This window comes from Gadus chalcogrammus, chromosome 21 (assembly GCF_026213295.1).
Source record: "Gadus chalcogrammus isolate NIFS_2021 chromosome 21, NIFS_Gcha_1.0, whole genome shotgun sequence".
In the NCBI taxonomy this organism is placed as follows: Eukaryota; Metazoa; Chordata; class Actinopteri; order Gadiformes; family Gadidae; genus Gadus; species Gadus chalcogrammus.
The window spans coordinates 13878130-13905060 of NC_079432.1; the positions used below are offsets into that span (position 1 = coordinate 13878130).

At 43.8% G+C, this 26931-nt stretch overlaps 4 protein-coding genes across 7 annotated transcripts; 1 reads left to right on the forward strand and 3 right to left on the reverse strand.

Moving 5' to 3' along the window:
- The first annotated feature begins 41 nt into the window (after nucleotides 1-41).
- Nucleotides 42-3934, forward strand: LOC130374485 (CMP-sialic acid transporter-like). 2 transcript variants are annotated; one of them, XM_056581274.1, is made up of 9 exons: nucleotides 67-197; nucleotides 397-577; nucleotides 1250-1409; nucleotides 1714-1866; nucleotides 1984-2050; nucleotides 2144-2320; nucleotides 2443-2577; nucleotides 2874-3044; nucleotides 3566-3934. In XM_056581274.1, the coding sequence occupies exons 1-8, from the start codon at nucleotides 188-190 to the stop codon at nucleotides 3008-3010; spliced, it is 1020 nt and encodes a 339-aa protein (XP_056437249.1). In that variant the 5' UTR covers nucleotides 67-187; the 3' UTR covers nucleotides 3011-3044; nucleotides 3566-3934. The 2 variants fall into 2 exon arrangements, with proteins under 2 accessions (XP_056437248.1, XP_056437249.1); XM_056581273.1 differs by lacking the exon at nucleotides 3566-3934 and having other exon boundaries at nucleotides 42-197; nucleotides 2874-3543.
- LOC130374484 (probable arginine--tRNA ligase, mitochondrial) lies at nucleotides 3497-9894 on the reverse strand. 2 transcript variants are annotated; one of them, XM_056581271.1, is made up of 20 exons: nucleotides 9747-9894; nucleotides 9457-9530; nucleotides 9265-9367; nucleotides 8976-9062; nucleotides 8778-8875; nucleotides 8640-8695; nucleotides 8396-8479; nucleotides 8227-8303; nucleotides 7883-8041; nucleotides 7433-7539; nucleotides 6888-6983; nucleotides 6543-6603; nucleotides 6311-6387; nucleotides 5955-6079; nucleotides 5159-5226; nucleotides 4784-4893; nucleotides 4547-4642; nucleotides 4341-4415; nucleotides 4129-4192; nucleotides 3497-3635 (listed from the first exon to the last, which is right to left on the reverse strand). In XM_056581271.1, the coding sequence occupies exons 1-20, from the start codon at nucleotides 9780-9782 to the stop codon at nucleotides 3549-3551; spliced, it is 1740 nt and encodes a 579-aa protein (XP_056437246.1). In that variant the 5' UTR covers nucleotides 9783-9894; the 3' UTR covers nucleotides 3497-3548. The 2 variants fall into 2 exon arrangements, with proteins under 2 accessions (XP_056437246.1, XP_056437247.1); XM_056581272.1 differs by lacking the exons at nucleotides 3497-3635; nucleotides 4129-4192; nucleotides 4341-4415; nucleotides 4547-4642; nucleotides 4784-4893 and adding an exon at nucleotides 4905-5036.
- Nucleotides 9895-10403: 509 nt separating this feature from the next.
- LOC130374753 (akirin-2-like) lies at nucleotides 10404-12932 on the reverse strand. The gene is made up of 5 exons (XM_056581697.1): nucleotides 12400-12932; nucleotides 12135-12263; nucleotides 11522-11665; nucleotides 11359-11430; nucleotides 10404-11004 (listed from the first exon to the last, which is right to left on the reverse strand). Exons 1-5 carry the CDS (start codon nucleotides 12575-12577, stop codon nucleotides 10994-10996), a joined length of 534 nt encoding a protein of 177 aa, XP_056437672.1. The 5' UTR covers nucleotides 12578-12932; the 3' UTR covers nucleotides 10404-10993.
- A 1103-nt stretch (nucleotides 12933-14035) lies between these two features.
- On the reverse strand, nucleotides 14036-17790 carry LOC130374442 (cannabinoid receptor type 1A). 2 transcript variants are annotated; one of them, XM_056581203.1, is made up of 2 exons: nucleotides 17541-17790; nucleotides 14036-17129 (listed from the first exon to the last, which is right to left on the reverse strand). In XM_056581203.1, the coding sequence occupies exon 2, from the start codon at nucleotides 17078-17080 to the stop codon at nucleotides 15668-15670; it is 1413 nt and encodes a 470-aa protein (XP_056437178.1). In that variant the 5' UTR covers nucleotides 17081-17129; nucleotides 17541-17790; the 3' UTR covers nucleotides 14036-15667. The 2 variants fall into 2 exon arrangements, with proteins under 2 accessions (XP_056437178.1, XP_056437177.1); XM_056581202.1 differs by having other exon boundaries at nucleotides 14042-17088; nucleotides 17541-17773.
- Nucleotides 17791-26931: the final 9141 nt, after the last annotated feature.

Genomic DNA, 26931 nt, shown 5'->3' on the forward strand with positions numbered 1-26931 from the left:
GTCGGCATTTAAAGCTGTTGGGAAAACAAGCGCACCGCTGGGGCAGGAGGGGGCCCGTTGCATTGTGGGCTTAACCGGAAGTATGCCGGAGAGAGGACAGTGTTACTGAGCAATGTTGGAACATATCGTTCCGTGATTTTTCCTTGTGGAACTTATTTAATTTTCGAGTAGACACACAACAATAACAATGGCCAACGGTGAGTTGCAAACCTATTCAAGTGAATTAGTTAGCTAATTCGTTTTTTTAACACAATCAACGTTCGCGTTATGTTGCATGTTTTTTATTTGTAACCGAATCGTTGAAGTTAAATTGATATATTGGTATCTACTGTTTTCTGCTCTTTTGCATTGCATTCCTTCCTGTTCATTTCCAATGTTGCTATGTTTTGCTGTCAGAGCCGGTGAGTGCGGCGTTCAAGCTGTACTGCCTGTCTGTGATGACATTGGTGGCAGCGACATACACTGTGGCCCTGCGATACACCAGAACAATATCATCAGGGGACCTGTACTTCTCCACCACTGCTGTGTGCACCACTGAAGTCATCAAATTAATACTGAGTCTTGGGATGTTGGCGAGGTTAGAATAACCCTCTTTCACCCCAGTAGTTCCAGTGTGTCGTAATATTACTGCTATATAGTACTGCTGGTATTGGCCAGTGTGAGGCAAACCCTTTACATGATAGTTATTTTTAAATTACTTATAATTGATGTTTGAGAGTCTTGATAAACCTTGAAATGTTTCCTCACAGAAGCTGTACAAACGGATATAAGGGTGTATCAATGCCGGACTTTTGTAATACCAAAGTAAACATTCAGTATCATTAAAATACTTGCCCTACCTGTTCCACAATGTGCCCCAAACCTGTTTGAAGTCTAGCATTGAACAAATAATGGACAACCGCAGACATTAAGGGGATATGTTATGGATTAAAATATATGTTTCAACTGGTATATAAACACATTATGCCCCACAAAATGACATACAATTATCAATACCATATGTTCAAAAGCCTTTTATGAACCTGGGAAGTAAAGAAACATGTTTATTTTCTACTGAAAGTGAAAGCTATGTGATCCGTGTGACCCAAAGGTTAGTAATGACCATAAGCTGGATCTTTAATGCACAAATGGGGCTGGTCTGACATTTAGCCATCAGCAGGGAACTTGCTGAAATTAAATTAAATTTGTCAGCTATAGAATAACGTTTCCGCTGATTTTGTTAACATATTGTTTCTTGTTTTTCTGACAGAGAAACGGGAAGCCCCAGTCGGTTGAAGAATTCTCTGGTGGAACATGTATTACAAAGCCCCAAAGAACTGCTCAAACTCAGCGTTCCTTCAGTTGTGTATGCTGTGCAGAATAACATGGCCTTCTTGGCCTTAAGCAACCTGGATGCAGCAGTGTATCAGGTAAGAACCATTACTTATTTGGTTACCACTTGGTTATGGCCGTGGGAACTCTAGGGCTACAACAGCTGGCCAGAATAAATAATTTCAAGATATGGCATTAATCCAAGCGTTTTACAAAAGGTATATTCGAATAGTTCATAGTAAACGATCTACATCTGCATTCACAGTGCGTATCTTTTCCAGCATGAATAACATTCATTTTAATTGGGAGCCGTTGTCAGCGAAGGCCACTGCAGAATCGATGTATCTTACGTGCATACTTCTCTCACCAAGACATCTCCTTGGTATGTTTGTGTGTGGACAGGTGACCTACCAGCTGAAGATCCCGTGCACGGCCCTGTGCATGGTGTTCATGCTGAACCGCTCCCTCAGCAGGATGCAGTGGTTCTCAGTCCTAATGCTATGCGCCGGGGTCACCCTGGTTCAATGGAAGCCTGCAGAAGCCACTAAAGTCCAGGTAGGATGAAATGGGTACAAGAAAGGGTAAAAGAAACGCCGGAATTTCATTGTTATTGCTAACGTTTCAATTATATAATTCCTGCCCGGGTTTTTGACTTGTGGTCCAACCTTTCAGATCGAACAAAACCCCTTTCTGGGTTTTGTAGCCATCGCGATCGCCGTCATTTGTTCTGGGTTTGCAGGTAAAACATCACACCGACGGAACCTGCTTTCTGATCTGGAATATATCGCATTAACACGTTTGCGCGTCGGGGTCTTGTGCTTGTGTGGTCCAGGTGTTTACTTTGAGAAGGTCCTGAAGAGCTCCGACACGTCCCTGTGGGTGAGGAACATCCAGATGTACATCTCTGGCATCGCGGTCACGCTGTTCGGAGTGTGTGTGACAGACGGCGCCAATGTCATGGAAAAGGGCTTCTTCTTCGGCTACACCCCCTGGGTATGCTTTGTCGTGTGTAAGTGGCCCACCACACACACAGGGATGTGTTTGATGATGTACCTATCCTTGTCTTCTCCTTTTTTGTGTTTTATATATATATATATTTTTTTTTAACTATAACCCCCCTCCCGCCCCCAGTCCTGGCCAGTGTGGGGGGTCTGTACACCTCGGTTGTGGTGAAGTACACGGACAACATCATGAAGGGCTTCTCTGCCGCCGCCGCCATCGTTATCTCCACGGTGGCGTCGGTCCTCCTGTTCGGTCTGCAGATCAGTAAGTCCTCCTAAGCGCAGCACGGCACCACGCGCCAATGCCATCCAATGGGGCTTTTCATCACCATTTGAACGGCCTTGGAATAAATGCAAATAATAAGACTTAATGTACTTCTATATGTAAAATATCAAGTGCAAATGTAAAGGGGTTCTTAAGTATGTGGCACTTAAATATAATGGTGGGATTGTGTATTTAAGTAATAGATGCCTGGATTATCAAGGCATACTTTTGACTTAAAAAAAGTTGTTTAATCGTGTGTGGATTAAACTAGCATCTCTTACTGTGCTCTCTCCCAGCGGTGACCTTTGCTTCTGGAGCCATGATGGTGTGCGTGTCCATCTACCTGTATGGCCTGCCCAAGCAAGAAGCAGCCAAGCTGCCCCAGTACAACGCTGACGACACAGAGGTCAAACAGAAGTTGATCACTGTCTGAAGGGGTTGGGCCTTGGAGGGCCTCCAAAGGACTGGTATTTTCTTGATTTGTATTCTATTTGCGTCAACGTTCAGGCCGATGGTCACGTACAACAGATGGAGGCTAATGTTAAAATTACATTGATTTGTGGTGACTTGTAAATACACTGGCTTAATGCCAGGCCACTGCAGTCGATTTAGAGGGTCCATGTGTTGAAAGGTTAGCTGGGACTCAGCCACTTCACGATAAAGCCTGTTGAATCAAGGCTTTCATTCTACCAGACTGTTAACGAGTGCCCAATCACAACGGACTGCATGTCGGCTCATATTTCTATTGTACCTTTTGTCTACTTTGATTCTGTGATTTCTTAATGTTTTGTCAAGTTCGATTTCCTTTCTTTTTTAAACGTAAAGCAAATCAAAGCTTTGATTAAAGTATATAACCACCAGAAAGAAAGGAGTCCTTTTGTTACACTTAAATAAATGAATGAACGGAGGAATATGTTTTGAATGTAAAATTTTTATTTACAATTATCTTTGAAGGTTCAGTCTGAATAGATTCACATTTTCTCCACAGGCTTAATGCCCAGGATCCTCATTCCACTGGCTAGGACTGAGCAGGCACCGCTGAACAGTCTTAACCGGGCCTGTTGAAATACAAACAAACGCCAACGTTGAGTCACTGTGGCTCGGTGTCCCTCTCGTGTTTTGTCCCAATGGGACGACGGGGACAGTAAGCGTCTCTGCCATCTGTTACTGAACAATATATTCCTATTTAGTTGTTGCATCTGGAATCTCTGTAATAGTGCTGGCCTATGGTGTCCCTTTTAAGAATAATAGAGAATATTTATTTATATATTAATATTTAATAAATATATAATATTTAATAAATATATAATATTTAATTAAAACAATTGGTTTATTTATGCTGGGAAAATATCAAGAATTGTTAGCAAATTCGATAATGTGTACAAATAAATGGAAACAAACTTCAAAAGTAAACTTTTGTATATAGTGCATTTTTCTCAACGGACCAAATTGATCGTGAGAAAAGATGACTCATGAATGACACTGAACCCGACCCTTTGTTCAACCCCTCCCATATAAGTGTACAATAAGGTATGCAATAGACAAGCTCACCTGAGCCACGTCGTCAGGGCTTCCTTTGACTGGCAGCTCCCTGAGGGCAGAGGCCACCAGGTGACTGGACAGACGGAGCACAGATCCATTCAGGGAGTGTAGATGGGTACATTTTGCAATCACATGTTTCCATCATAAGATGACACCATCTGTAGTCTTCTATCAAATACAATGGAAACCCGGAGAACGAGTTCAACAGCATGTACGCTCACCTGAGCTTGGTTAGGAAGGTGACAAGGTGTCTGGGTTGCAGGTCTCGATTAGACTGGTATAACACCTCATCAAAACTGAAGGAAAGACACCAAAATACACTAATGAATAGAGATGCATCTATAGATCATTGAATGATTCGCAGATCATCAAACTCCCATTGAGGGGCTTGAATGTTCTTGGCCCATGAGCACACACACTTACTTACCGGAGAAGATGCTGCAGGATAGCAATGCTTCTGTGCTCCAATAGGAGCGAAGGATCAATTTCCTTGGCTGCCATAGTGCTATTAGTCCGTATCAAACTGAAAGACACAGTGTCACAAATCACACATAACTGATCCAACAGTAACTGGTTTATGAACACCTGCATCCTTATCAACAACCAGTTGGGGACAAACTTTTGTGCACAAGTACTGTTTAGGTGTTTCAGAGGTGGCTGCTACCTTCGTAGGCGTGCGTGTGTGTACTGCAGGAAGACTCCGGTGTCTCCCTGGGCCTGGAGAATTCGGTCCCAGTCAAACCTGTAGTCTGCCTCCAGCGGGCCTCTAAAGTCCTGAATGGAACGACACCTAATCAACCAGAGCCCAACACAAGACGCACACCACAGATCTCTGACCTATTGCCTGAACAACCTACGAGCAATATCAACGACAACCCTGTTGACCAATGACGACGCGGGAGGCGAGTCAGGTGGCACTACATGAGGGGGTTTGAGAAGTGATCATGAGCAGTTGAGCTCAGCGCATATGTAAAGGACGACCACAATTTAAAAGCATCCACAATATTCATCCCACTTATTTGACGGTGTGTGAACCTACTTGAACTATGAGGGCGCTCATCCCAACCTTCTCCGCCGTGTCCCCAGGGTCGGCCATTTCCTTGGTGGCTGGTGGATACATTTGGAGACGGTGAGGGACAGGGATGATTCTAGGTTAACATCCGGGGCTTAGCCCAGAGGGAAAAGGAAATTATCCCTCTGGGCATACCAAAAAAATAATATATTTTTTGTCTGCTTTATTGTGCATGTCAATTTTTTCATAATGCTTTACCTAAATAAACAAATTACGCAGTTTATTATAGCTTCAAATAGCTACCTGACTGCTGTACTGCTTATCCCCAAACATCTAAAGTTCCATTCAAGTTATTTCAGAGTATAACAAATACAAGGGAGAAAGACTATATATATATATATATGTATATACATATGGATGGATGGATAGATAGATAGATGGATCTGACTGGGGATAGTTTAGGTTAATTCACTTGAGGTGGTAAACAGTCTGGTTATCCTTCTAAACAGTTTATCTTTCCAGAAGGACTAGGCTACTTTATTTTGAGATGTCCCTGGAAACCCCATGTTTCTTTCTAAATAACTAACTACCATTAGTGACTAGAATCATTGTATCACTTCTACATTGTGCGAAATCTTGTTTACTCCGTGTGGAGTGTGTGTGGTGGAGGGCTGGTGGGGGGCAGCCCGCCATCACCACACACACCGAGGGAGAGTTCTGACACGCTGGTACTGAACACCTGCTTGGACTGTTCTATAACTAAACTCTGCTATAAACTGTTTTTTTTTGTTTCGTTTTCTATCCAAGGAAATATAATTTTTACTCGTTGCCTGCTGCATGTTGTGGAGCATCCGGGCGCGAGCCTCGTCAAGGACGTCCTCCAGAAACACCACCTCTCCTCTCCTGGTGCTCATGCCCTGGACCAGGCCGAAGGACACGTGCCGACAGCTGTGCGCACGCGCGCACACACACACACACACACACACACACACACACACACACACACACACACACACACACACACACACACACACACACACACACACACACACACACACACACACACACACACACACAGGTCACACTAACCCTGATGGTCTGCTGGTCAGCATTAGCTTGGTAGAGGCTTGTTTTGTAGCGGTGTGTGTGTGGGGACATGACAGTGTGTTTTCTCTCTACCTCTCAGCCCAAGGATGTCCCATGAGGCGTAGGATGTGGAACAAATGCAGAAAGTGATTCTGTTGGCTTTTGTCTGTCTTCAAAGGGAAAAAGAGAACAATAAAAATACAATCTAATTATGTTTATGTTTCAAACCACATTGTGGACATTTTAGCCTTCGAAAAAAAACACATACAAACACACACACACACAACCGCACCTACTGGACATTCAAGCACACATGCATGCTTACCACATAAATCATCTCATCAAAATTGAACTTTTCCTTGCGGTCTATAGCTGCAGCAATATCTCTGCAAATACAAAACAAACAAATTCCAATATAATTAAACCAAATCATCAAGAGCACAACCTCATAAGCACATGTCTATGTCCAAGGATACTTTCAATACAGACTTATCTCTCATTGGCTTTGGTTGTTTTGCATAAATTAAGTGAGCGGGTTGTTGAACATTAAACTTTGTGACTGCTTTATACTTGAGTCAAGTAAAAAGTGAACATAAACCGCATTCTCAAAAGTGTGCGTGCGTGCGTGTGTGCGCGCATGCTCTCCCATCATTGGGGGACCGCCACCGACCTGGTGATGTAGAGCGAGGTGCCGTCACTACGTAACACGGTAGAGCAGCTGGACATGTCACCCTCTGCGGAGACGTCAACCACACTAGTTCCCCTCCTGCAAAACACACAATATGAACCCGACATAGGCCGTCTATGAGTCGTCTATGAGTCTACGGGAAGGATGGGAGGGATTTTATCTTTTGTAAGATCAATTCTGATAACAGATCTGATCAAAGCCTGTTGCGTCCTCTGGTCTATCATCCCATTTTCAGGCCAGTAACATCATGCAACACCAAGTTCTTGATTTTTGTGTGTTTGATTACCCACACCCTGTCGATATCCTCCGGTAATATCAACAACCCAGTCAAGTAGTTCGGTGCCTAAGGCAGTCTGTTTGTGTATCGGGGCCGTACCCTTCAACAGCCTTTAAAAGAAATCCCATAATATATCTGTCGCTTATAAACCAGCAACAATGTACTATCCTCTAAGCCCTGGGCCTCATTCATTCTTGTATTTAGTTAGGAGTGACTCTGTGTGCCTGTGCGCGGTTCCACATGAACCTACTCTGTGGTCTTCAGCAGGCCGCGGGTCTGGAGCAGCTGCACCACCTCCCGGGCCTGCTCCTGGTGGAAGGACTCCCCGGAGTAGACGTCGAAGGGGACGCCCAACCGCTGAAAGGTGTTAAGGTCACAACTCCATTCAAGGCGGGGAAGAAGAACACATTTGACTGTATTTGCTATAATGATGTTATCTCGTCTCTCTGCTTCACTTCTAAACAATACATGGGTCACAACTGATTCAACACAAATACTGAGGGAATGTTTCATCGTAGTTTTACTTCAAGGGAAATGGCGGTCAGGGCATTTTAATAGATTCAGGTTTCACTTGGAAAGGCATCCTATCAAGGAAGTAAGGAAGTAATTTTGCAGGGTGTGTTAAACCACTCTCCACCTGCCTTTCCAGATCGGTTATAAACCCTTAATTGACCCCAGACCTTGTGCGTTGGACATGTACCTTGTAAACCTGCTGGTACTCCTTCACTGTAATTTCCCTGAATTGTTGCCATAGTGACATGGCCTGGCTGTCATGCTGCTCCAACTTCTGAAAGAATTCTCTGGCGGCCAGCTGGATTTCCTTATCGTCCTCTGCTTCTTTGTTTGCTTGAACATAGACCTTGATGGTAAAGGACACGTCACTCACACGCAAGACACCTAACTGCCACATTGTCCTTACTGGGAAATATCCATTCAAGTAGGATTTTTGCAGTATATATGATAACACATTAATAACAAATACATAAAACACTAACATTCAATACTGAGGGTGTCAAATGCTCAGTAAAGCCATGTTCAACTCACATCAAATAGATGTTGCAAGGGATTCACATTCAATTTTTCTTGGCTTCCAAATTGTTCAAAGCCAGCCCCAAGCAGACCTGAAGCACGACAAAGGAGACCGTTATAATTATGGTTCCGGCTTTGAGGATATAGAAATATATCAAAGCAGGCATTTGTGTTATTCCCTCACCAAACTGCATGCCCCAGTCTCCAAGGTAGTTCATTCGAATAACATGGTTCCCAAGAGACTCCTTGAGGTTGGCGATGAAGTTACCTGGACATACAGTATAGCAGATTAATATGAATTTACTATCCACTTTAAATTCACAATGTGTAATACTTACAAAACCCGGATAGATCTGCAGTCAGTTCTGAAGATTTCAATAATGTTACCTACAACTGATATATTGTACAAATAAAAGAAAATTGCTCACCTATGATAGTTGACCGCAAGTGTCCAGCATGAAATTTCTTTGCAATATTTGGAGAACTGTAGCATGAAATACAAATATGGGTTAAACATCTAAGGGTGTGTGTGCTTGTTCGTGTGTGTGTGTGTGTGCAAGGTATACCTAAATTCCACCAGCGTTTTTCCTTTCTTGACAGTATTGAAAAGTTCACTATTAAAGCCGAACTTTGCATCCTCTTCTCCAAAGGGCTCCAACATTTTCTAACACCAATATTAAGGGCATGAAAAGTTTTCAGTGTGAAACAGAAGTGAGAGTATATTTGTTTCAGTTTTATATGAAAGGTAAACAAATGCAGTATACCTCCACCAGAAGTTTACGGTGGACTTTGAAGGTGATCATCCCACCAGGTCCTGTCGATATTTCTTCCACTACATTGTCCTTATTCAACTGTGCAGGAAAGTATAAATAGTTAAGTTCGATAATAGTTATTGAAAATGAGAATGTCTAGCCTACTAAGATTATATGGTGTTAGGCCTATATATTAGAGGGTACATTTTAGTAATATACTACAAAAAATTATGCGGGGGTATGTATGTTCATCCGTGGGATAATGTAGTCAACCTGCTACTCGTAGGCTATATGCTCGAACCTCATTGGCCAGCGCTTCTGCCTGCAACTGCGCATCTCCGTGTGACGGTAGGATGCCTTTCATCCGGAGCGTACTGACCGGCACTCTGAAATCAGGAGATTGACTGAAAAATATAATAGATATTTAACTTTAGGGAACATGGTTATAATAAGCTGAGCTGATTCGGCGAGATAGCACATACACAAACATTACCGTTTCTTTGAAACGGGAGCAGCATGAAGGGCTGGAATGAAGACATCTTCTGGTTGATGCAATGTCCTTGCCAGCTATTGATAGATATCAACGATTATTATAAACTATAACTACTACCAGAATATTAAGGATCTTTGTTGAATAGATACAATTAGACAAAGTACAATAGTTCTTCGTGACAACATAAGCCTCATACAATCTAATCATAGGGCTTTATTGAGTTTCGGACAACCTATTGCAAACGTGCACATGCACCACACTATTTCACAGCAACGTCCCCAAGTAAATACCTTTGCAGCAATGCTTCTTCTAAAGAAACAAGCCATTTGCGCAAAACTACATTTAATAATCACACATTTTAATGTACTTGTTTGACTATGAAAGGCAACCGGCTCAGCTTCAACGTGATATTTCCTCTACTTCCTTGTTAACTGCGCCTCCTTCTCCCCCAGCCAATTAGAAGGCTTCGTTTGGTGACGACACCAAGACATAAAAAAGGGTTCGCTTGAAATGGGCTCCGCCGCAGCTGAAGTGAACCCCCACATCCACACCACTTTATGCCATCTAGAGTGACTAACAATCATACCATCCATTTTCACTTATTGTAACCATCAAAAAAAAAAAAAAGACGTAGCCCTAACGATCAGCTCAGATTATTTTAAATATTTTATTTTGGGATATATTTTTCCCAATAGTATGTTTAGAGTAATCAAGAGGAAGGTACGCAGGCTATGACCGAGGGCCGGAATCGAACCCGGGTCGCTACGTTCAGGACTGAGCCTTGAGTATTATTTTTCAATAAAGAAAATTAACTTAAGTAATCCTTCAAATAATGTGCTTTGGTACCGTTACAAAATAAAATGTACACCTAAACATCTTGCCAACTAATCTCATTAAAGTCACTAAACTAAAGAGGCAAGTAAACATGACACTACTTAACTAACACATTTGTGAAAAGAATTTATTTAACTTGAACCAATGTCTCAACACATTTAGCAAATAAATTGATATTTTGATAACCAAAACAAAAGGAATACAGTGTATACAAACTGAATTCCAGTAATTTCCATACATAATGAAACAATTCTTGAAAAGAAAAAACATTTCTCTTGTCCAGTCTGAGGGGTTTATTGATCCGACCACCCATGGGTGACCAATCCCTTCTTTAAAATGTACATTAAGAGTAGCTATACAGGTAAGATCACTTCTGCAAAACAATCAACTTTGTCAGGGAAAAAAGCAATGCATGTAGCAGGTGGCCTTATAAGAGGCATCGAAACAAAGCCAAATAAATAGCAACACGGCAGTAAAAAGAGGCCATCGGTTAGAGAGTCAAAGGTCCATTCAACGGGTAGACAGCGGGAAGCCCTCCTCACACTAGCTGCGATAGCAGATGTGGATGCCACTGTCTGAGGCTGCAGACAGTGCGTCCACATACAGGCAATATGGCACAGGTAGGAGGCACGTCCAAGCAGACCCAGTTCCCTGGAGTAGCTCGCAGCAATAGGTAAGGTGATCCGCCGTCACACAGCGACACTCAGGAAACATCTGAGGGACAAGACAGAAGAGGAGCATAGCACAGGTCAGTGTTGATACCTTGGTACGTCTCATTTAATTTAAAGGTGTTAGCTTAATTTATTGCACAATTTGACTTTAATATTATGGCAATATAAGAAAAGTAAATCATTATTTTTATTATCACGATACTAAGGATCCAGCATCCATTCTTCAAGGTCTTACATTCAATTAAATAGGTGTAATGTACAGGCTACATTTCCCTAGCAGAAATAAATCATTATCATCGAGTGTCACAATCTGCATTTAACTTTTGTTAATGTAACATTTGCTGTTTTCGACATACTGTTGTCTACCCAGAATTGTGTTTATCACATAACTACTTACAGCTAGCAGGCTGCTCTCCAAACCGTCGCATCAGCTGGTCATGTGTGAACTTGACAAAGGCGTCATATTGCTCTGGAAAAAAAAAACACATCATGTGAATAAAACTCGTTCAAGCTCCAGCACTTTATGCATCTTGGTTTCTCAAGTGGCGTGCCAAGTATACCTGCGAGCTTGGAGGTAAGGATCTCGTTGTACTCCTCACGGATCTTTTCCTCCCGCTCCTTCAGAAGCCGTTCGCAGATCATGCCCACCTGCCTGAGGGAGAACAGCGGCTGCTCTCTCCTGCTGGGGGACGTGGAGCAGCTCCCTGCACACAGCCAATGGACAGGGTCACTACAGGTGTGTGGCTTCACTTCGTGCAACATCGGCTGGATAAAAATCAATGTCGTTTTGCCAAGATGATTTCATATGAAGACCTCCATGGTCCGTCTCCCTAAATATTAATGTCCCGTCTATGTATTTAATTGTATGTTACATGGGATTTATTTGGTTTGTACTGTGTGCATCTACAGGATAATTTGCAGATGTATCATGTATACTAAAAGGAACCAGACATACTAGGAGTTGAGAAAAAAAAAAATCGTTGTAAATGATTATATCCGAGACACCCATTAGTTAAGAGGATCTCGTCCATTGGCAGAAGAGATATTCTGTTGCAATGGAATCTGTGTGACCAACATAGTTTGATTAGGTCACAACATCAGACATTTTGTTACATCCCACAGCCCAACCCAGGCTGAGGTAGGTCTTCATGGCCCTCAGCGGTCTGTCGTTACCTGACGATCCACTCGGAGCACTCTGGAGGTCCACGGGACAGCAGCCGTCCGCCTGCTGCGGAAGGCTGTCCAGGTGTCGGCGCTTCTGCAGCCGCTTGTACTCCTGCTTGATGTTGTGTAGGATTTGTTCTGAGAAATCAAGTCATCGTAGACATATCAATTAGTCGCCTGTCCATCTGGCAGATAACGCGATCGGGCAAAGCAACGTCTAATACCATGGGATAATTAGTTATAAGCATGATGTTTTGTATGAAATGCTCCCTACCGGTTGTAAGTCTGGAGGAAACCACTTCTCCAAATGGCGAAGGCTCCATACGCAGATACTTCTGTGGCGATGAAGTGGAAGCAGCTGTGATCGGGACGCATCTCCTCCTTTTGGGTGATGCCGGGCTCATTAGTGGATCGAAATCCATGGTCCTCTTCAGAGTAGCACCACAAGCCATTGTATCGAGAATTATCCTAAAATATGATCAACAGAGAATGCTGTGAGCCAACTGCTGTCCCTAATCTAGGCCGAGTTGTTGCTCTTTTACGAGCTAGCGTTAGCTTGGTAAAGATACAGAGCTTCCGGCGTCAGCGCGATACCAGTTTTTCTCGCCTTGTACTATCTTTCCGACAACTAATGTTGCAGTACACAGATTGCTAAGTTTAAGATTTAACTGTCTGTGCTGGTTGACTTTGTAGAAATAGCGTATGGAATTAGATGACAGCAGATGCCGTGCTACCGATTCAAAACGACCGTCCAAACATAGACAAGCCTTTTCTGTTAACTTGTACTGGGCATGCGCAAACACGGAAGTCGTGTCGGTACTTGATGTTTTTTTGTTATAACCATTATGGTCACTTGCGCTTGGTTCTAGAAAACGAACTACACATCCCACAATTCATTGCTGGGCCTTTTAAATTGGGTCTGTTTGAAACAAAACAAAAACAAAAGTTTCTCTAAACGTTTGTGTCGTCACCGGTTTTCTTTCGAGAATGCTATTGTAAAGGCAGTACTATAGCTTATATAGGTACTGTATTTTTTTATATTCATTTAGGTAACATAGACAGAACAAATGTTGAGCTATTGTTATTATTATGGATACATTTTTATTTGGCTACTTTTATGATTATGATTATTATCGTTATTATTGTTTGAATTTATTAATCGCTGTCATTTGTTATACTAATTGGCCTTACAATTATGTATCCTTATGTTCAAAGATCGCCTGATAACACATATTTAGTTGGTAATAAACAACATGTCTTTAATCATAAATTCAAATTACAAACACCTAATGCTTGTAGCCATGTCAATGATTAAATAATAACATATTTTTAGCAGCATAATCACGCAGTTTATACAATAAACACACTGAAAAGTCAAGACAAGATTATTTATTTCACAGTTTGTAATGGCCTAGCCCATCGTTTACATGTAAAAATGTATCATTTCACAAAGGCCTACCTTTACCAATGTATGCCTACAAACAGGTAGCCTGAAATACTTGTTCTTCTGTCATGGGTCGGAAAGAGGAAAAAGTCTCTACGACATTACTATATATTTTCCTCAACTGTAAACACACGCATGCAATTATCAGTCAGATTGTTTTGGTAGTATTTAATACTAAATGGATACAAGTTGGCCGAATGTGACCAAAGTGACACACCGGCAGTGTGTATTGCAAAATCTGTGACATGTGTTTCACATTCGCTAAGTTCGCTAGTTGATCCATCGGCCACATATTTTAGAGAGAACTGTCCACATGGGGGCGCCAAAGATGTTCCACATGTTTTGCGGTGGCTGCTCAGCTTCCATTCTGTTCTTTCATAATTAGATTATGTAAAACGAATATACACTGTGCGTTTTGGTTTTACCCGCAATTTGACATATTTCCGATGCAAAAAAATACGTTCATAAAGTCGACCATCTTTGTCTTTATTTTCACGATCTCAAAAACATCAAGACAAAAGAGACTCGTTTCTTTTATTGTAGTCCTTTGTTATGCCACCATTGCACAGAAGCCACTTGACAATCGACATTTTGATCTTGAATACTCAATAATACAAGAGGCAGCGAAGCATACTGATAGATAGCTGTCTGGTTAGCTTACATCAAGATAATTGACTACGGAACAATTGTGCTGTGAGATGTACAGATCAAAAGTATTACACAATCAACTAGAAAATCACTATTCCCCAATTGCTTCAATGGGATCATCAGTTGATTTCAATAAATGCACACATAATGACCATCCGCTTACAAGCTAATGAATTGGCTTTGCTTTGCTTTCAATTTCACAGCAGACGTGCCTTATTTGAAGTTACATAAAAAGCATTTCACTAAACCTTTGTGAATTGGTTGTTTTCATTTATCCCAACCATTGAGAGGAGGCTACCACAAAAACAACTCAACTGCAATTGTCAAAAGGCTTGTGGGGGAATTACTTAAGTCACATAGTTTCACAAACAGATAAGGCTTAATCCAAGTCAAAACACTTGAAGAAAGCAGCTATATTCAGACAAAACCTCTTTATTCAACAGCAGTGTCCAGCACTCTGAGTCCAGCCTTAAGGCGAAAGCTAGCAATATTATTTAATGTGCCGTTCAAATGTAACATTTGTTTTTATTGTTTCACGTTTTTCTTATCACAAGAAACACTGTACAATTTTTAGCTAAACATTTGAACAAAGACACATTACTAGAATGTTCCACCTACTAGAGAGTAAAGAAGTGGACAATATAGAATCTTAACATAGATGTAGGATTTTTCTGTATATTTTTTGGGTTGTTATAGTTGCACCTTACTTTAAAGATGTGAATCTTTTTGTTTTCTCCTGCCGTTAAATTTTATGCAGAGAACATAATCAGTTTTATTCAGCAAAGTTTAGAAAAAAGCTATTCTACAGATTGTTCACCAGCATAGTGACCCTTCAATTATCTTCATACAGTTGACAATAATCAAGGGACGAATGATTGTGTTGAATAAAATAAAAATAAAAGAAGATACGTGAATAATACAATAATTAAAGAAAAACAGACTCAAATTTGTTGTCGTTTTTCCCAAGAAATGATATGACTCTCACATATCCTCAAGCAACAAGGGGCAATAATCTGCTCTCCTTCTTGTGCACATCGACATGAGTGACAGAATCGAATATCCACGAATAAAAATGTCAGTAGCCCCTTATCCCATAAATGAAGATATATTGATTTAGAATTTACAATACAAAAATATAATATGCCTTCATTAATCGGAATCCATGACGTCTGTGGTAGAAAAAGACTAATGGTTGTCTTGTAGTTCTTCATATCCTCCGTCCTTACCAATTCCTCTCACTACCATTTGGCACTTTGGCACTGAAACACTACACAATACACTGGCACATTAACATAACATAAATAATTAGTTCACCACTATAGCTAGACGCAGGAGAGGAAATTCTGTCAAACCTTTCTTCTGGATCGTTCTTTTCTAAGTGCGTGCTCAATGCCTCAATGGTTGGAGGTGCCGACCACCCTTCACCCATACATCCCATCAGAGAGCCCGACTAGACAGGTGCGGCGGAAGTCTCACTCGACACCGAGATGGTCACTTTGGCTATTTTCACAGTGCTCTTCACGCAACTCTCGGCCGCCCTGTGGGCGGCCAAGTGTGTGTTGCGGCTCTGGCAGTCGGACTCCAGGCTGTTGTCCAGCTGCTGCCCGGTGCCCCTGCAGGCGTGGCAGGAGCTGAGGAAGGCGTGGCGCAGGTCCTTGCTCCTCAGCGCGTAGATCACCGGGTTGACCATGGAGTTGAGCAGGCACAGCATGGTGGCAAACGCAAACACCGTCTTAAAGTCGTCGTCCATCTTCCAGAAGAGGTCGTACACCATGATGGCCAGCACGGGCCCCCAGCAGATCACCAGCACGGCCAGGATGAGCACCAGCGTCTTGGCCAGCCGGATGTCCATGCGGGTCTGCTCGGGCCGGGTGCTCTGCACCTTAGTCCCGTCGGCCGAGTACACCACCAGGCTCTTCTGGGAGCTGCGGCTCAGCATGCGCACGGCGTGGTTGTGCGCCTTCCACAGGATGAACATGTAGGCGTAGATGATGAAGAGCACCAGCACGCTGGTCACGCCGATCCAGAACATCAGGTAGTTCTTGTCGATCAGGGGGAAGATGTTGGAGCACACGGTGTTGAGCCGCTTGCAGTTCCAGCCCAGCAGGGGCAGCACGGCGATGACGATGGAGATGGTCCACATCACGCAGAAGGCGATCACCGCCTTGGTGCGCGTCACGATGCGCCGGTAGGACAGCGGCCGGTGGATGGAGATGTAGCGGTCGATGGCCGTAAGGAACAGGCTCCCCACGGAGGCCGTGAAGGAGGCGATGACCCCGCCCAGCTTGAAGAGGAACACGTTGGTGCTGTCCTTCCGGTGGAACACGTGGAAGTCCAGGAAGCTGTAGACGAAGATGACGCTGCCCAGCAGGTCGGCCACGGCCAGGCTGCCGATGAAGTGGTAGGAGGGCCGGCAGCGGAGGGTGCGGGACTGGAAGATGACGCAGAGCACCACCAGGTTCTCCAGAACGGTGAAGGTGCCCAGCGTCAGAGACATGACGGCCACGGCCAGCTGCTGGCTGGGCGTCAGGATCATGAAGCACTCCATGTCCATGAAGTTCTCGCTGCAGCGCATGGTGTCGCCGTCCTCGCCGAAGGCGCTCCTGTTGCCAAGGAGCTCCGTGGCGTTGGTAGGGTAGGGCAACATGCCCTTGAGGATGAGATCTTCGTCCGCAGGTACTTTGTCGGGGAACGTGTGGCTGCGGAAGGCGGACGAGGGTTTCTGCATACCGAAGGCGCCCTTAATGAAGTCGGCGTGGATGGTGGGGTCGTCATACTTGGCGTCGTTGGAGCCCAGATATTGCAAACCCGAGGTGATAGTCCGGAAGGTGGTGTCTGCCACACCATCAAGCACAGATTTCATGGCTGTGTCTGGGGGAGGATATTGCAGTCAAATTTGATGTTTGGTGTACCTACAAATGGATATAAGAAAAATATTTATTGAGACCTTTCTCATTGTACAGAAAAAAACTCAGAAATCACATTATCAAGCAATACATTTCTGGGGTAAAAATACTAAAAACAGAAAAAGAAATCCATTTTATAAACCATATCTAAATTGGCAAGCAAGATGCATTTCACGATAAAAGATAAATACCACCCCTTTTTTTTTTTCAATTAAACTGGAAAATAATAATGAGCTACTTACCACTATCAACAACCCAAAAAAATTGAAAATTACTTACATTTAGAAAATAATAGATCCATTGAGTCGCCAAAATGAATTGAACATAACAAACAAAAGCAAAAGACAGTAAACCATAGCTTAATAAAAAAACAAAGCACAATCCCAAACAAAGGATTTAAAACTAAAGGTTATCTACCTCACATTATCTTCCCAGATCCACAGAAACTCCTCAAACGAACAGCGGACTATCCTTCACTCCAACTCTGGCGCTAAAACGATTTGAGTGAGTGAAATGTTGTAGAAACATTTCCAATTGTAATTTTCCCAATTATAAACAAAATGTTAAACAGCACGACAAAGCGAAACAAAGTGGCCGGTCCCTGTCTTGTTGCGCCTCTCCTCCTGCAGTGAGCGCACCTTGCGTGGACAGCAGCTGGCCGAGTCTCGCTGCTCGGGAGCAGGAGCGCACTTATCAACCGAGCCTTTTTTCTACCCTGGTCACGTGCTCCACAGCGCTCGTCTCCACAGATCGGCCCAACCCACGACGCTGGTGTCTACTGCGATGGAGAATAACCGAGGGAGGCGAAACAGGAGTAAATTAACAGATTTGAATTCTTAAAGCCCTCCAAAAGTAAGGCCATCAAGATGTAGGGAATATAACTGCAGGACAAAAACCTAGGCTTTATATATCCAAGCCAGAAGTCTGGGCTGCTTTAATTATTCGCTGTCAATATTTTCGATTTATTGTGGTAATTGGCATTGCTATAGGCCTACAATATGACAATATGATCACATTTCCCCCACCTAAACGGTCAATGTCTACCTTAAACAAGTGTTACCTGCAACCAAATAGACCAAATTAATCGTAATCCTTATTAAAAAACGAATTACTAAAAGGCTGCATATTTTAGAATCACAAAAAAGAAAATTATTACGTCTGAAGCAGTCAGAACAGGTGAGTTTGAGATCCAAGTTTTGTATTCAATGTGCATTAGCCTATTCATTACCATAAAGTATATGAATTGAATGGAATTGTGGTGTTCCTGGTACTTGGTATTTAGGCTACATTAAAAGAAAGGTTCAGCATTTTTTGGATATCTTACCTATAATGGGATTGCTAACGAATGCAAACATTTTCCCCACATAAAATGCAAGATCTGTTACTTGTGCTGTTGAAATCATTAACAATAATCTTTGTTCAATAAATGTACTTGTGAGGTAATTCTTTAGCCAAACTCCCTACGGAACATAAAAGTGTTAACATGCAACTCCACCCCCAAGCTTCACCCTCATTTAGTATGGCACGATCTGTTAATAGGATATTATGACACGGCCCCTAGCAGCTTTTCAATCTTTCAGCAAAACCCATGAAATTAAATTCTCAGGACAGTCTGTAGTAAATTCTTCAAAACATTCACGAAAACGCGAGCAGGCACATTAGGTAGATCTCTGAAAATAAAATGATTAATCTGCGGTAACAGCTGTGCTGGCAGCGAGGAGACCAGCTTTCATCAAAACCCGACAGACGTGGATATTATGTGGATCTAAAGTTTATTTCACCTCTGATACCCACCGCACGAGATAAGGACATACATGCAGATCACCAGCCTTAAAAGCCTATTAGGCCCCAAGTAGGTAAAATCACGTCTTCTTGCCGTTTCTGTGACCAAGAAACAATATTAAAAAAAAGGTATAATTACAGTGTTGGGTCATAGTTTCTATCGGTGAATCATTGGTTTGCATCCTAAAACTGAACAGCAGTCTGTCAATTGTTTATTTCATATTTGTCTGAGCTTAGCAGCACGACCAGAAACGTTTGGACAGTTGGCTAATCTTAGCATAAGGCTGCCCTGTATTTACAAATGTCTGTGTGACGAAAACAGGACAGACACTGACACCACCAGCACAACGTTGTGTCTCGCTCCCACTGCCAGCCCGGCCAGCAGCCCCTATCTCCAGGCCTCAGGTGTATCTGAGCCCGCCACAGTCAAACAACCCCCTGTCCCCTCCTCAGCCTTCATCATGTCTGCAGAGGTTGCAGTCCTACCTCCATTCCTAGACTCCCTACACTGACAACAATGGCTGCCTTCAAAGCCACCAGGTGGCTCTTAAGAAGATTAAGGACGTCACGGAGACCTGTCTGTCACCGTGTTCTCCAAGCCCTGGGGGGATGACTGAAGACCCTGGGCTCAGATGAATCCCGGTGTGGATCTCCTGTGGTCCACCTTACTGAGCAGGCCACAGCCAGAGCCACAGGCAGACTCCAACCACAGTGCCCTTCTTTGACCAGGAAAGACACACGCCCTCCTAGAGTGCTCGGAGTGGCTCCAGTACGAGTCCTGGTGCCAAGGTTACGACTGGGTTCTGCTCACTGAAGGAGAAAGAAAGTGAGAAGTCAGCTCCCAAACAAGAATACTGCCAAGGTAGACGGTCCATTAGGGTCCTCGATGGCCAACACAGTGCGGGAGCACTCGAGCCAGAGAAAGGCTTAACGCAAACCCCAAGAGCCCAAAGAGAGCATCCTCAGTCCGGGAAGGAGGAGGGCTACCTGGGGAGCATGGCCCGGTACATGGACCGTCCTGCAGACGATAAGGGATGGTCTGAAAGCATCAATCCAAGACCCCACCGACAACCAAGAGGGGCGTCACTCATAGACCCGGCTACGAAGCACACTATAGGCCTAGACTTCCGTCACCTACCAGGCTTCTGATCCAGACCACGGACTCCTGTGTCATCCTGCCACAGAGAGGGTGGTTGCATCTGGATTCAGCACATGAGGAAAAAGCCATTTGTTGTTCCCAGAACACCGGCACATAAAGTCAAAGATGGAAAGGCAGATCTGCCGTCCACAAAATGGCTGACCTACCTCCTGCACAGCTACGCATTTTCAGGTGAACCCCTCAGCCCCCCGCTTCAGAGGGGTCTGGGAACGGGAGGTTGGCTCTCTGGGGAGACCCCCTAATACATCACGGCGGCTGCTCAGTCAGGGATTGAAGAAGAGAGTGAAGAAGTACTCTAGGGGACCTGTATTGCAAACAAGGGGTTGAGGCGAAAACGCCAGTCCAACCATTTATCTGAATCAAGCCAGTACATTTAAGGGGGGGGGGGGGGGGGGGGGGGGGGGGGGGCACACCGGGCTACGAAAAAAACCTGCAGCAGCAGCCTCTGGCGAAAGGTAGAATAGGAATCCACTTTTGGAGAAACGCAACCGACATCCCGTTGCGACGGCCAATCACGTAAGCCGGCGATTAGAACGGAAGACCCCTGTGGACTTAAGAGCCGTGTTCACCGTGCAACATGTATTTACATGCAGTGGAGCGCACCGCTGCAGACCTCCTGAGTCATCAGCGCTGAGGGCCCTGGCAGGTGCCAGCGGATCTCCCCTGGTCCAGGTCCATTAGTGCGTCACATGGACTGTGTGTGTGAACTGTTGCGTAAGGATTCAGTCCGACCTCTTGACAAGCGTAGGGTAGATGTTTAATAAAGCGTTTTTATGGTTGTGTCGGATCAGGCATGGAGGGAGGGGTACAGAATAGTTGGTCCATATATGGTCAAAACGGGGGAAGACATTCAGCTTTCAGCGATGAAAAGTGAATATTCAGCAGTGCAGTCTGCTTTTTTTTTTGCTCTCCGTGAGACGCTTCCATTGACTTGCAGTGTTAGAGTAGCCTTGATTTCTGTTCATGTGAGGGGAATACACTTTTTAGCTTAGAAAGATTCTCAATGTGTTCTCGTTAGTCACTTATTCAGAACAGCAGTAAGAACACAACCCTGTAGTTTGTCTACAAACACACAGATAATTCAGCAGATGCACCGCTGACCGCTTCGTGTACACTGATAGTAACTGAATAAATAACTGAATATAAAAGCCCCATATTTTCCAGGAATCTAGTGGAGAATAATCATGCACTAACCATGTATGGTAACCAAAGACTCAATAGCTATTTTGCAGCTTGGGCTTGATTGTTTGTGGAGGTCTGTTTACTACCCACATATTGGAGGTTATGGTTCGCTTACAAATTATAATATCACCCAGCTATGGCCCTTTGACAGAAATTGGACAAAATGTTCTCGAATATTAAAATGAATGGTTGTCCCAAAGCCACAGACAGCCCACAAAGGATGCTAGCTAAATGCCAGACCTTGAAGAGATGTGAACTTTTCATTCCATTTGCAAAATATAACCTTGGCTTTGGCAGAAGTTTTAGTTTTTTATGGATAACAATAAGACGTCCTGATTTATTCAGTTCAAATGACTCAACGCATCCCCAGCTGCCGCGCTACAACAGCCCCGAACCCCTGTGAAGATAAGAGCAGTGATCACAGGCTCTCCCACCCAGCGCCCGGTCCACTCACACGCCCCCCAGGCCCGGCAGACCCAGAGCCCAGGTCCAGAGCTGGGTCCTGGGGAAGGTTACACAACGCTTTCCCCACCCCCCAAACACCCTCTGTGGACATAATGCGGCGTGTGCGAGCCTGAAATGGGCCCTGTTTCCACGGTAACGTTACACCTCAGCACCTCACCTACGGTCAACCCTGCTTTACTTCCAAGCTAATCCCCCCCATACCTGGACCCAATCCTATTGGTTTCCCATTGAGGAAAGGGTTCCAGGTTTTATAAAAGCGTCTGTGTGTCCTCTGTTGTTTAGACAGCTTATTAAATAAAAGCTTTTCATGTCATGGTTATTTTAAGAGGAAATCGTCCAAATCATTCACCATTCAAAATAATATACTTTTTTTCACATTGATAGTGCTTTTAAGCTACCATGAACTGAAATGCTACTTTTTCACCCTGCTTGCTAATTTCTGGTCATTTTTCAACAAAGTATGCCAACATATAAAAAGCAAATGATAACGGAACACATTTCCCTGCCGGCAGGATTAACAGCTCAACCAATACCATAAAATGTTTCTCATCAAGCTTGCAACCCACTAACAATTATCTTTCTAGCATGTTTTGTCACTTCTGCCCTATCCAATAAATCCCAAATCATCACATTTTCTCAACATTCCTGCACCAATGACCTGTTTTCAAGATAAATCTAATATACGCCTGTGTAATACCGTCTGAATTAAGTCCCTCCATGTTGACTATTAATTCCAATTTGAGTGACAGAGCGGAGTATAAGCTCTATGTATTAAGCAACAGGCTGGTGGAACTCCGTTTCTCTTACACCTTGCCCACTTCATCAAATCTGACACACAGGACAGCTGGACCTGTTGCATCAGCACACACTGCTACGTCTTGGTCCTCAGTTTAGGAACCCACTCGTGAGCGGCGAGCCATGGCTCATCACAGCAGTTCTAGCGGCCATCTGCATTTCATAGCTCATCTCATGGTCCCTACACTGACTCACTTCTCCCCAGCATTAAAAACAACAAGGTGGTCCTGTTTACGGTGGTCCACTTGAATGGACGGGTCACTTTGGTATCGCTGCGCTAAGTGTGTCAGCGCTAGAGCGGGTTGACTTGTAACCAGAAGGTTTCTAGTTCGATCCCCGGCTCCTCCTAGCCGATTGTCGGGTGTCCCTGAACAAGACACCTGACCCGAACTGCTCCCGACGAGCTGGCTGTCGCCTTGCATGGTTGACTCTGCCGTCGACGTGTGAATGTGTGTGTGACCCGTTGTAAGTCGCTTTGGATGAAAGCTTCTGCTAAATGTGAATATAAACGTAAACTAAGTCCTCTTCATCCGGATCTCCAAGCCATCCCATCTGATCCATACGCACAACGATTTAAAAAAACAACAACATATTTGCTATTTCCACTTTGCCTTCACACAAAAGATGTTCTGATACACTTGGGAGGCTGTTGACAAGAGAGATGTTCTCTCACTCCCATCCACCGGCTTTACAAGAGAACGTGGCAGACTGAAATCAAGGTCAATAGAAAGAACTGTGCTCAGTGCCTTTCTTTATGGAGAGCAACACAATAACGGTACATCTTGTGTGGAGGTGTGGAGCTCAATGCTGATATACTTGTTGAAGTGACAGCAGAGGCGTTGGTATCCAGGCAGCCGCTCGTGATCAGCGCTGACACTTGACACTAGTGTGCTGAGGATGTTGACCTCTGGAATGACGACCAGCCGGGTTTACATGAAGCTGGACGCAGGAGTGAAAGAGGATCAATTGAGACGTATTAAACGGGCAATCGTGTTCATTTCAAAGAGTCAAAGAGTTAGAGGGGGAGTCTGGTTTTGCATTAAAGTTTCAGATTGCAGTTGTAGAGCAATCGGAAACACTAACCCCAAACGTCAGCCAACAGCACTGGTAGAAAACAAAAGCTGTTTTATTGGCTGATAGTGCATGACAATCTGACAAATTAAGATAGGTCTTCAAGAGTATTTGCATGCATAAAATTGGTTGGTAAGCAACAATCTTAATAAATGTTATATTTATTGTATTCCAGTAGCGTCCAAATCTGTGTGCCTCCCCATCGCATTTCTGCCAGAAAAAGACGCAATGCAGAAAATGGGCCTTGTATCAGTCAATACAGATAAAAGATACTATACTTCTTAATGAGTTCAATTAAATCACAATTTAACAGCAAATTTACCAAATCCTTTTTCAATATAGTCAGTGTGGCCTCAGTGAATGTTCAAAAATATAATTGAGTTTTAACATTGCTCCGATTAACTGACACATCCTAACCTGTAAACTAAGGTGATAAGTTTGAGCGTAAGTTGAAACCCTAATGCATCCAAGCTAACAAGTAAAAAGACTGCACAGTGTAGATAGCATTTTAACAAACAAACCAGAGCAGGACTTGGAGCTCTGTTGAGTGGTCTCTGCCAGTGATTTATACTCAACGTCCCAAGCAAACAACAGACCGATCTAACCATAACACCATCCTAAAGAAAGGACTTCATGTGGTGGATTGTTTGGCTGTTAGATCGACAGATGCAGGAAGGAATGATGCAAGTCAGCTTATGTGTAGCCTTTCTAACTGTGAACCGGCAGTGTGGAGAACTGGAGTGAATCAAATAAGAAATAAGCCCCAACGCCTGCACATGGCAGACGCACACACCCCCTTCCCTTTTAATATCCTCTTTGATCTCCTCAGTCAACATGAGTAATGTGGTCATTGCGCTGAGATTACAGCGCTATTAAGCTAACTTATAGGTAGTGTTTCCTCACAGCAATAGCCCGCCCATCTGTGCCGTCAAAGGCAGAGAATGTACTTCCTCCGATCAACGTTGTCTTTATAGAGTCGTGTTCATGCCGCTATTAAACAGAAAAGTTGTTGTGTAGCTCCTATCCGCATCTCTGCCGTGCACATGGGCATTGTGCTATTGTTGTATCGCATACCGATTGCGCTATCCATCATGTCAACACCAATGAGTACAAAAGCCCTATATATATATATATATATACATATATACATATATACAGGTTTGCACTAATGGGTAATTATTCGTAATGTTATCTCTTTTCTGTATATTTCTGTACAAAAAACCAACCAATTATCTGATATCCAATGATCCTCACTATGAATTCCAATGTATCTTAATGGCCTTAATGGATCTCAAGGAACAGTCATCGGCTGTGTAGCACCAAGCACTAATGACAACCGTAAAGTAGAGGTACGCTAGCCTTGGAAATACCTGTTAAGGCATAACACCATTACACACACCTAAACACATTAGGTGCCAAGAAGATGTGCCTTTGTTACGAAGGCAGAACAGCCACTTACCGATGCAAACTCTGAGAAAGTGGACGACGGGCAAATTAAGTTGGAGCACATTTACAAAATGATCCAAAAGCACAAGATGGGCATGAGTTTAGAGGTTAGGATCCGAAGGAAGGAGAGACCTTATTTATGTGTGAGAACAAGAGGTTAGTTTGCATACATATCTTGTGATCTGTGAATATTTTTTGTGATGTAGAAACTCTGGGAACTCATGTGTCATCACCTAACATTGGATCAGGCATGTTGTGCACATCTGTACGGCGGTATGATATATCACACCTTTGGATGGACATATTTAGCTAGATCAGGAACTTTTTTGGCACATGAAACCATCGAGGGCTTAGCCCTAAAGTGATTAGAGGAATCCTCACTGAAATGCCCATTTTGAGACCCATTTTGAGATGAATTTCAGTATTGAAATTAAAATAATGCGTAAATGTACATGTAACTTTGACACAGAGCATATAAAATGGGTACTTTAGTCCAAATTCAATGTGGTCCTCCCTAGGCCCGAACTCAAGGACGTGCCCCCCGTCTTATGACCCCCACACCACAGTGCGTACATATTGGAACGTATATAGTCTGGCACTACTTCATAGAACAGGATACAATTCATATAGACTGGTTTCAACAACCATCTGTCTGTAGTTGAAGGTCCGGGATTATTTAGAGTGTGTGTGTGTGTGTGTGTGTGTGTGTGTGTGTGTGTGTGTGTGTGTGTGTGTGTGTGTGTGTGTGTGTGTGTGTGTGTGTGTGTGTGTGTGTGTGTGTGTGTGTGTGTGCGTGTATGCGTGAGTGTGAGCGTGTGTGTCATTAGCGGCCCATATAAGCGGCAGCGCATTAGGACGGCTGCAGGGAGACAGCGGGAGCACCTTCTCTAGGCTGTCCCGCCAATCTGCCTGTCTCTGAGGTGTGAACAGCCCATTTGCAACCAATCAGCAGCCACAGCTGCTTCGCTCAGATGTATCGTTGACATGACAACCGCACAGGGCACAGAGAGACGACTCATCACGTCACATGGCCAAGGTATTTTTGCCCCGACTATAACGGGCGTTCATGATCCATTGTTACCAAGGGGAGTAGAAGTCCTTTATTACGCAGCGCAGCGCCGCAAACAAAGAGGCCGTAACAAGAAGAAGAAGCCAATTATTTTGGGGACATGGCCAGTGCACTCTCTGTTAAACCTCAGGGAGTGGGCGGAGGTCTTGGTCTAATCCGCTGCATGGAATCGTGACATGTGTCACCAACATGAATAAGGAATATAAGGAGCAGAAGGAGGGAAGGGAAACGGGTAAGAATAAACGCTCCCTCACAAACAACCCTGAACATCTGTCACACGGCGAGCAAGGCTATGAGCTCCGGCGTCATGGCAACAGGATGCTTTGAAATAAGATGTTCCCGTTACTTCATTACAGAGAAAGAGGGCTTCAGGACTTATGTGGAAGTGAAGTACCGATCCCACATCACCAAGAGAGCCCACTGAGATGAAGGACGGACTAATGGGCCAGATTCCTCCTCTTAGATGGGCCTTAGTGGTGCCGGAGCAAGGCTTTCTGTTGCTCCAAGCCAGGAAGGTGTTAGAGTAGCTAGCGTAAGCTGGTCCTGCAGCGGCCACATCCTGACCCACGATAGTGGGGTGTAATTTGGTGTTTGGCTAACAGTACCAAGGTTCCTAGGCTGGATCCTTAATGTTTTCAGTCTTCCTGCAGCCCGGGTCTTGATAAAATGCATAAATCCATCGATGCAAGTTTCTTGTGCCAGAAGCGTGTCATTAATATTAAGTCATATTTTGGCCAAATTGTGATATCCTAACTAACTCTACTCCCCTAACGCTGCTGATTCCCTGTGCCATCCTGATCTCGCGAGCTCCATTGTATTTACTCGCAGATCAGTCTGGT

Excerpts from the sequence above, each read along its gene's own strand:
- LOC130374442 (XM_056581203.1), bottom strand. The coding sequence starts at position 17,080 with ATGAAATCTGTGCTTGATGGTGTGGCAGACACCACCTTCCGGACTATC.
- LOC130374485 (XM_056581273.1), top strand. Across the intron at positions 578-1,249 it reads AGTCTTGGGATGTTGGCGAG|AGAAACGGGAAGCCCCAGTC; the intron begins GTTAGAATAACC and ends TTTTTCTGACAG. Across the intron at positions 2,321-2,442 it reads CTGGGTATGCTTTGTCGTGT|TCCTGGCCAGTGTGGGGGGT; the intron begins GTAAGTGGCCCA and ends TCCCGCCCCCAG.
- LOC130374484 (XM_056581271.1), bottom strand. The coding sequence starts at position 9,782 with ATGGCTTGTTTCTTTAGAAGAAGCATTGCTGCAAAG. Across the intron at positions 8,696-8,777 it reads AAAACGCTGGTGGAATTTAG|TTCTCCAAATATTGCAAAGA; the intron begins GTATACCTTGCA and ends TTCATGCTACAG. Across the intron at positions 6,984-7,432 it reads GGCCTGCTGAAGACCACAGA|GAGGGGAACTAGTGTGGTTG; the intron begins GTAGGTTCATGT and ends TGTGTTTTGCAG.
- LOC130374753 (XM_056581697.1), bottom strand. The coding sequence starts at position 12,577 with ATGGCTTGTGGTGCTACTCTGAAGAGGACCATGGATTTCGATCCACTA. Across the intron at positions 12,264-12,399 it reads TTCCTCCAGACTTACAACCG|AACAAATCCTACACAACATC; the intron begins GTAGGGAGCATT and ends TTGATTTCTCAG. Across the intron at positions 11,431-11,521 it reads CCTTACCTCCAAGCTCGCAG|AGCAATATGACGCCTTTGTC; the intron begins GTATACTTGGCA and ends TTTTTTTTCCAG.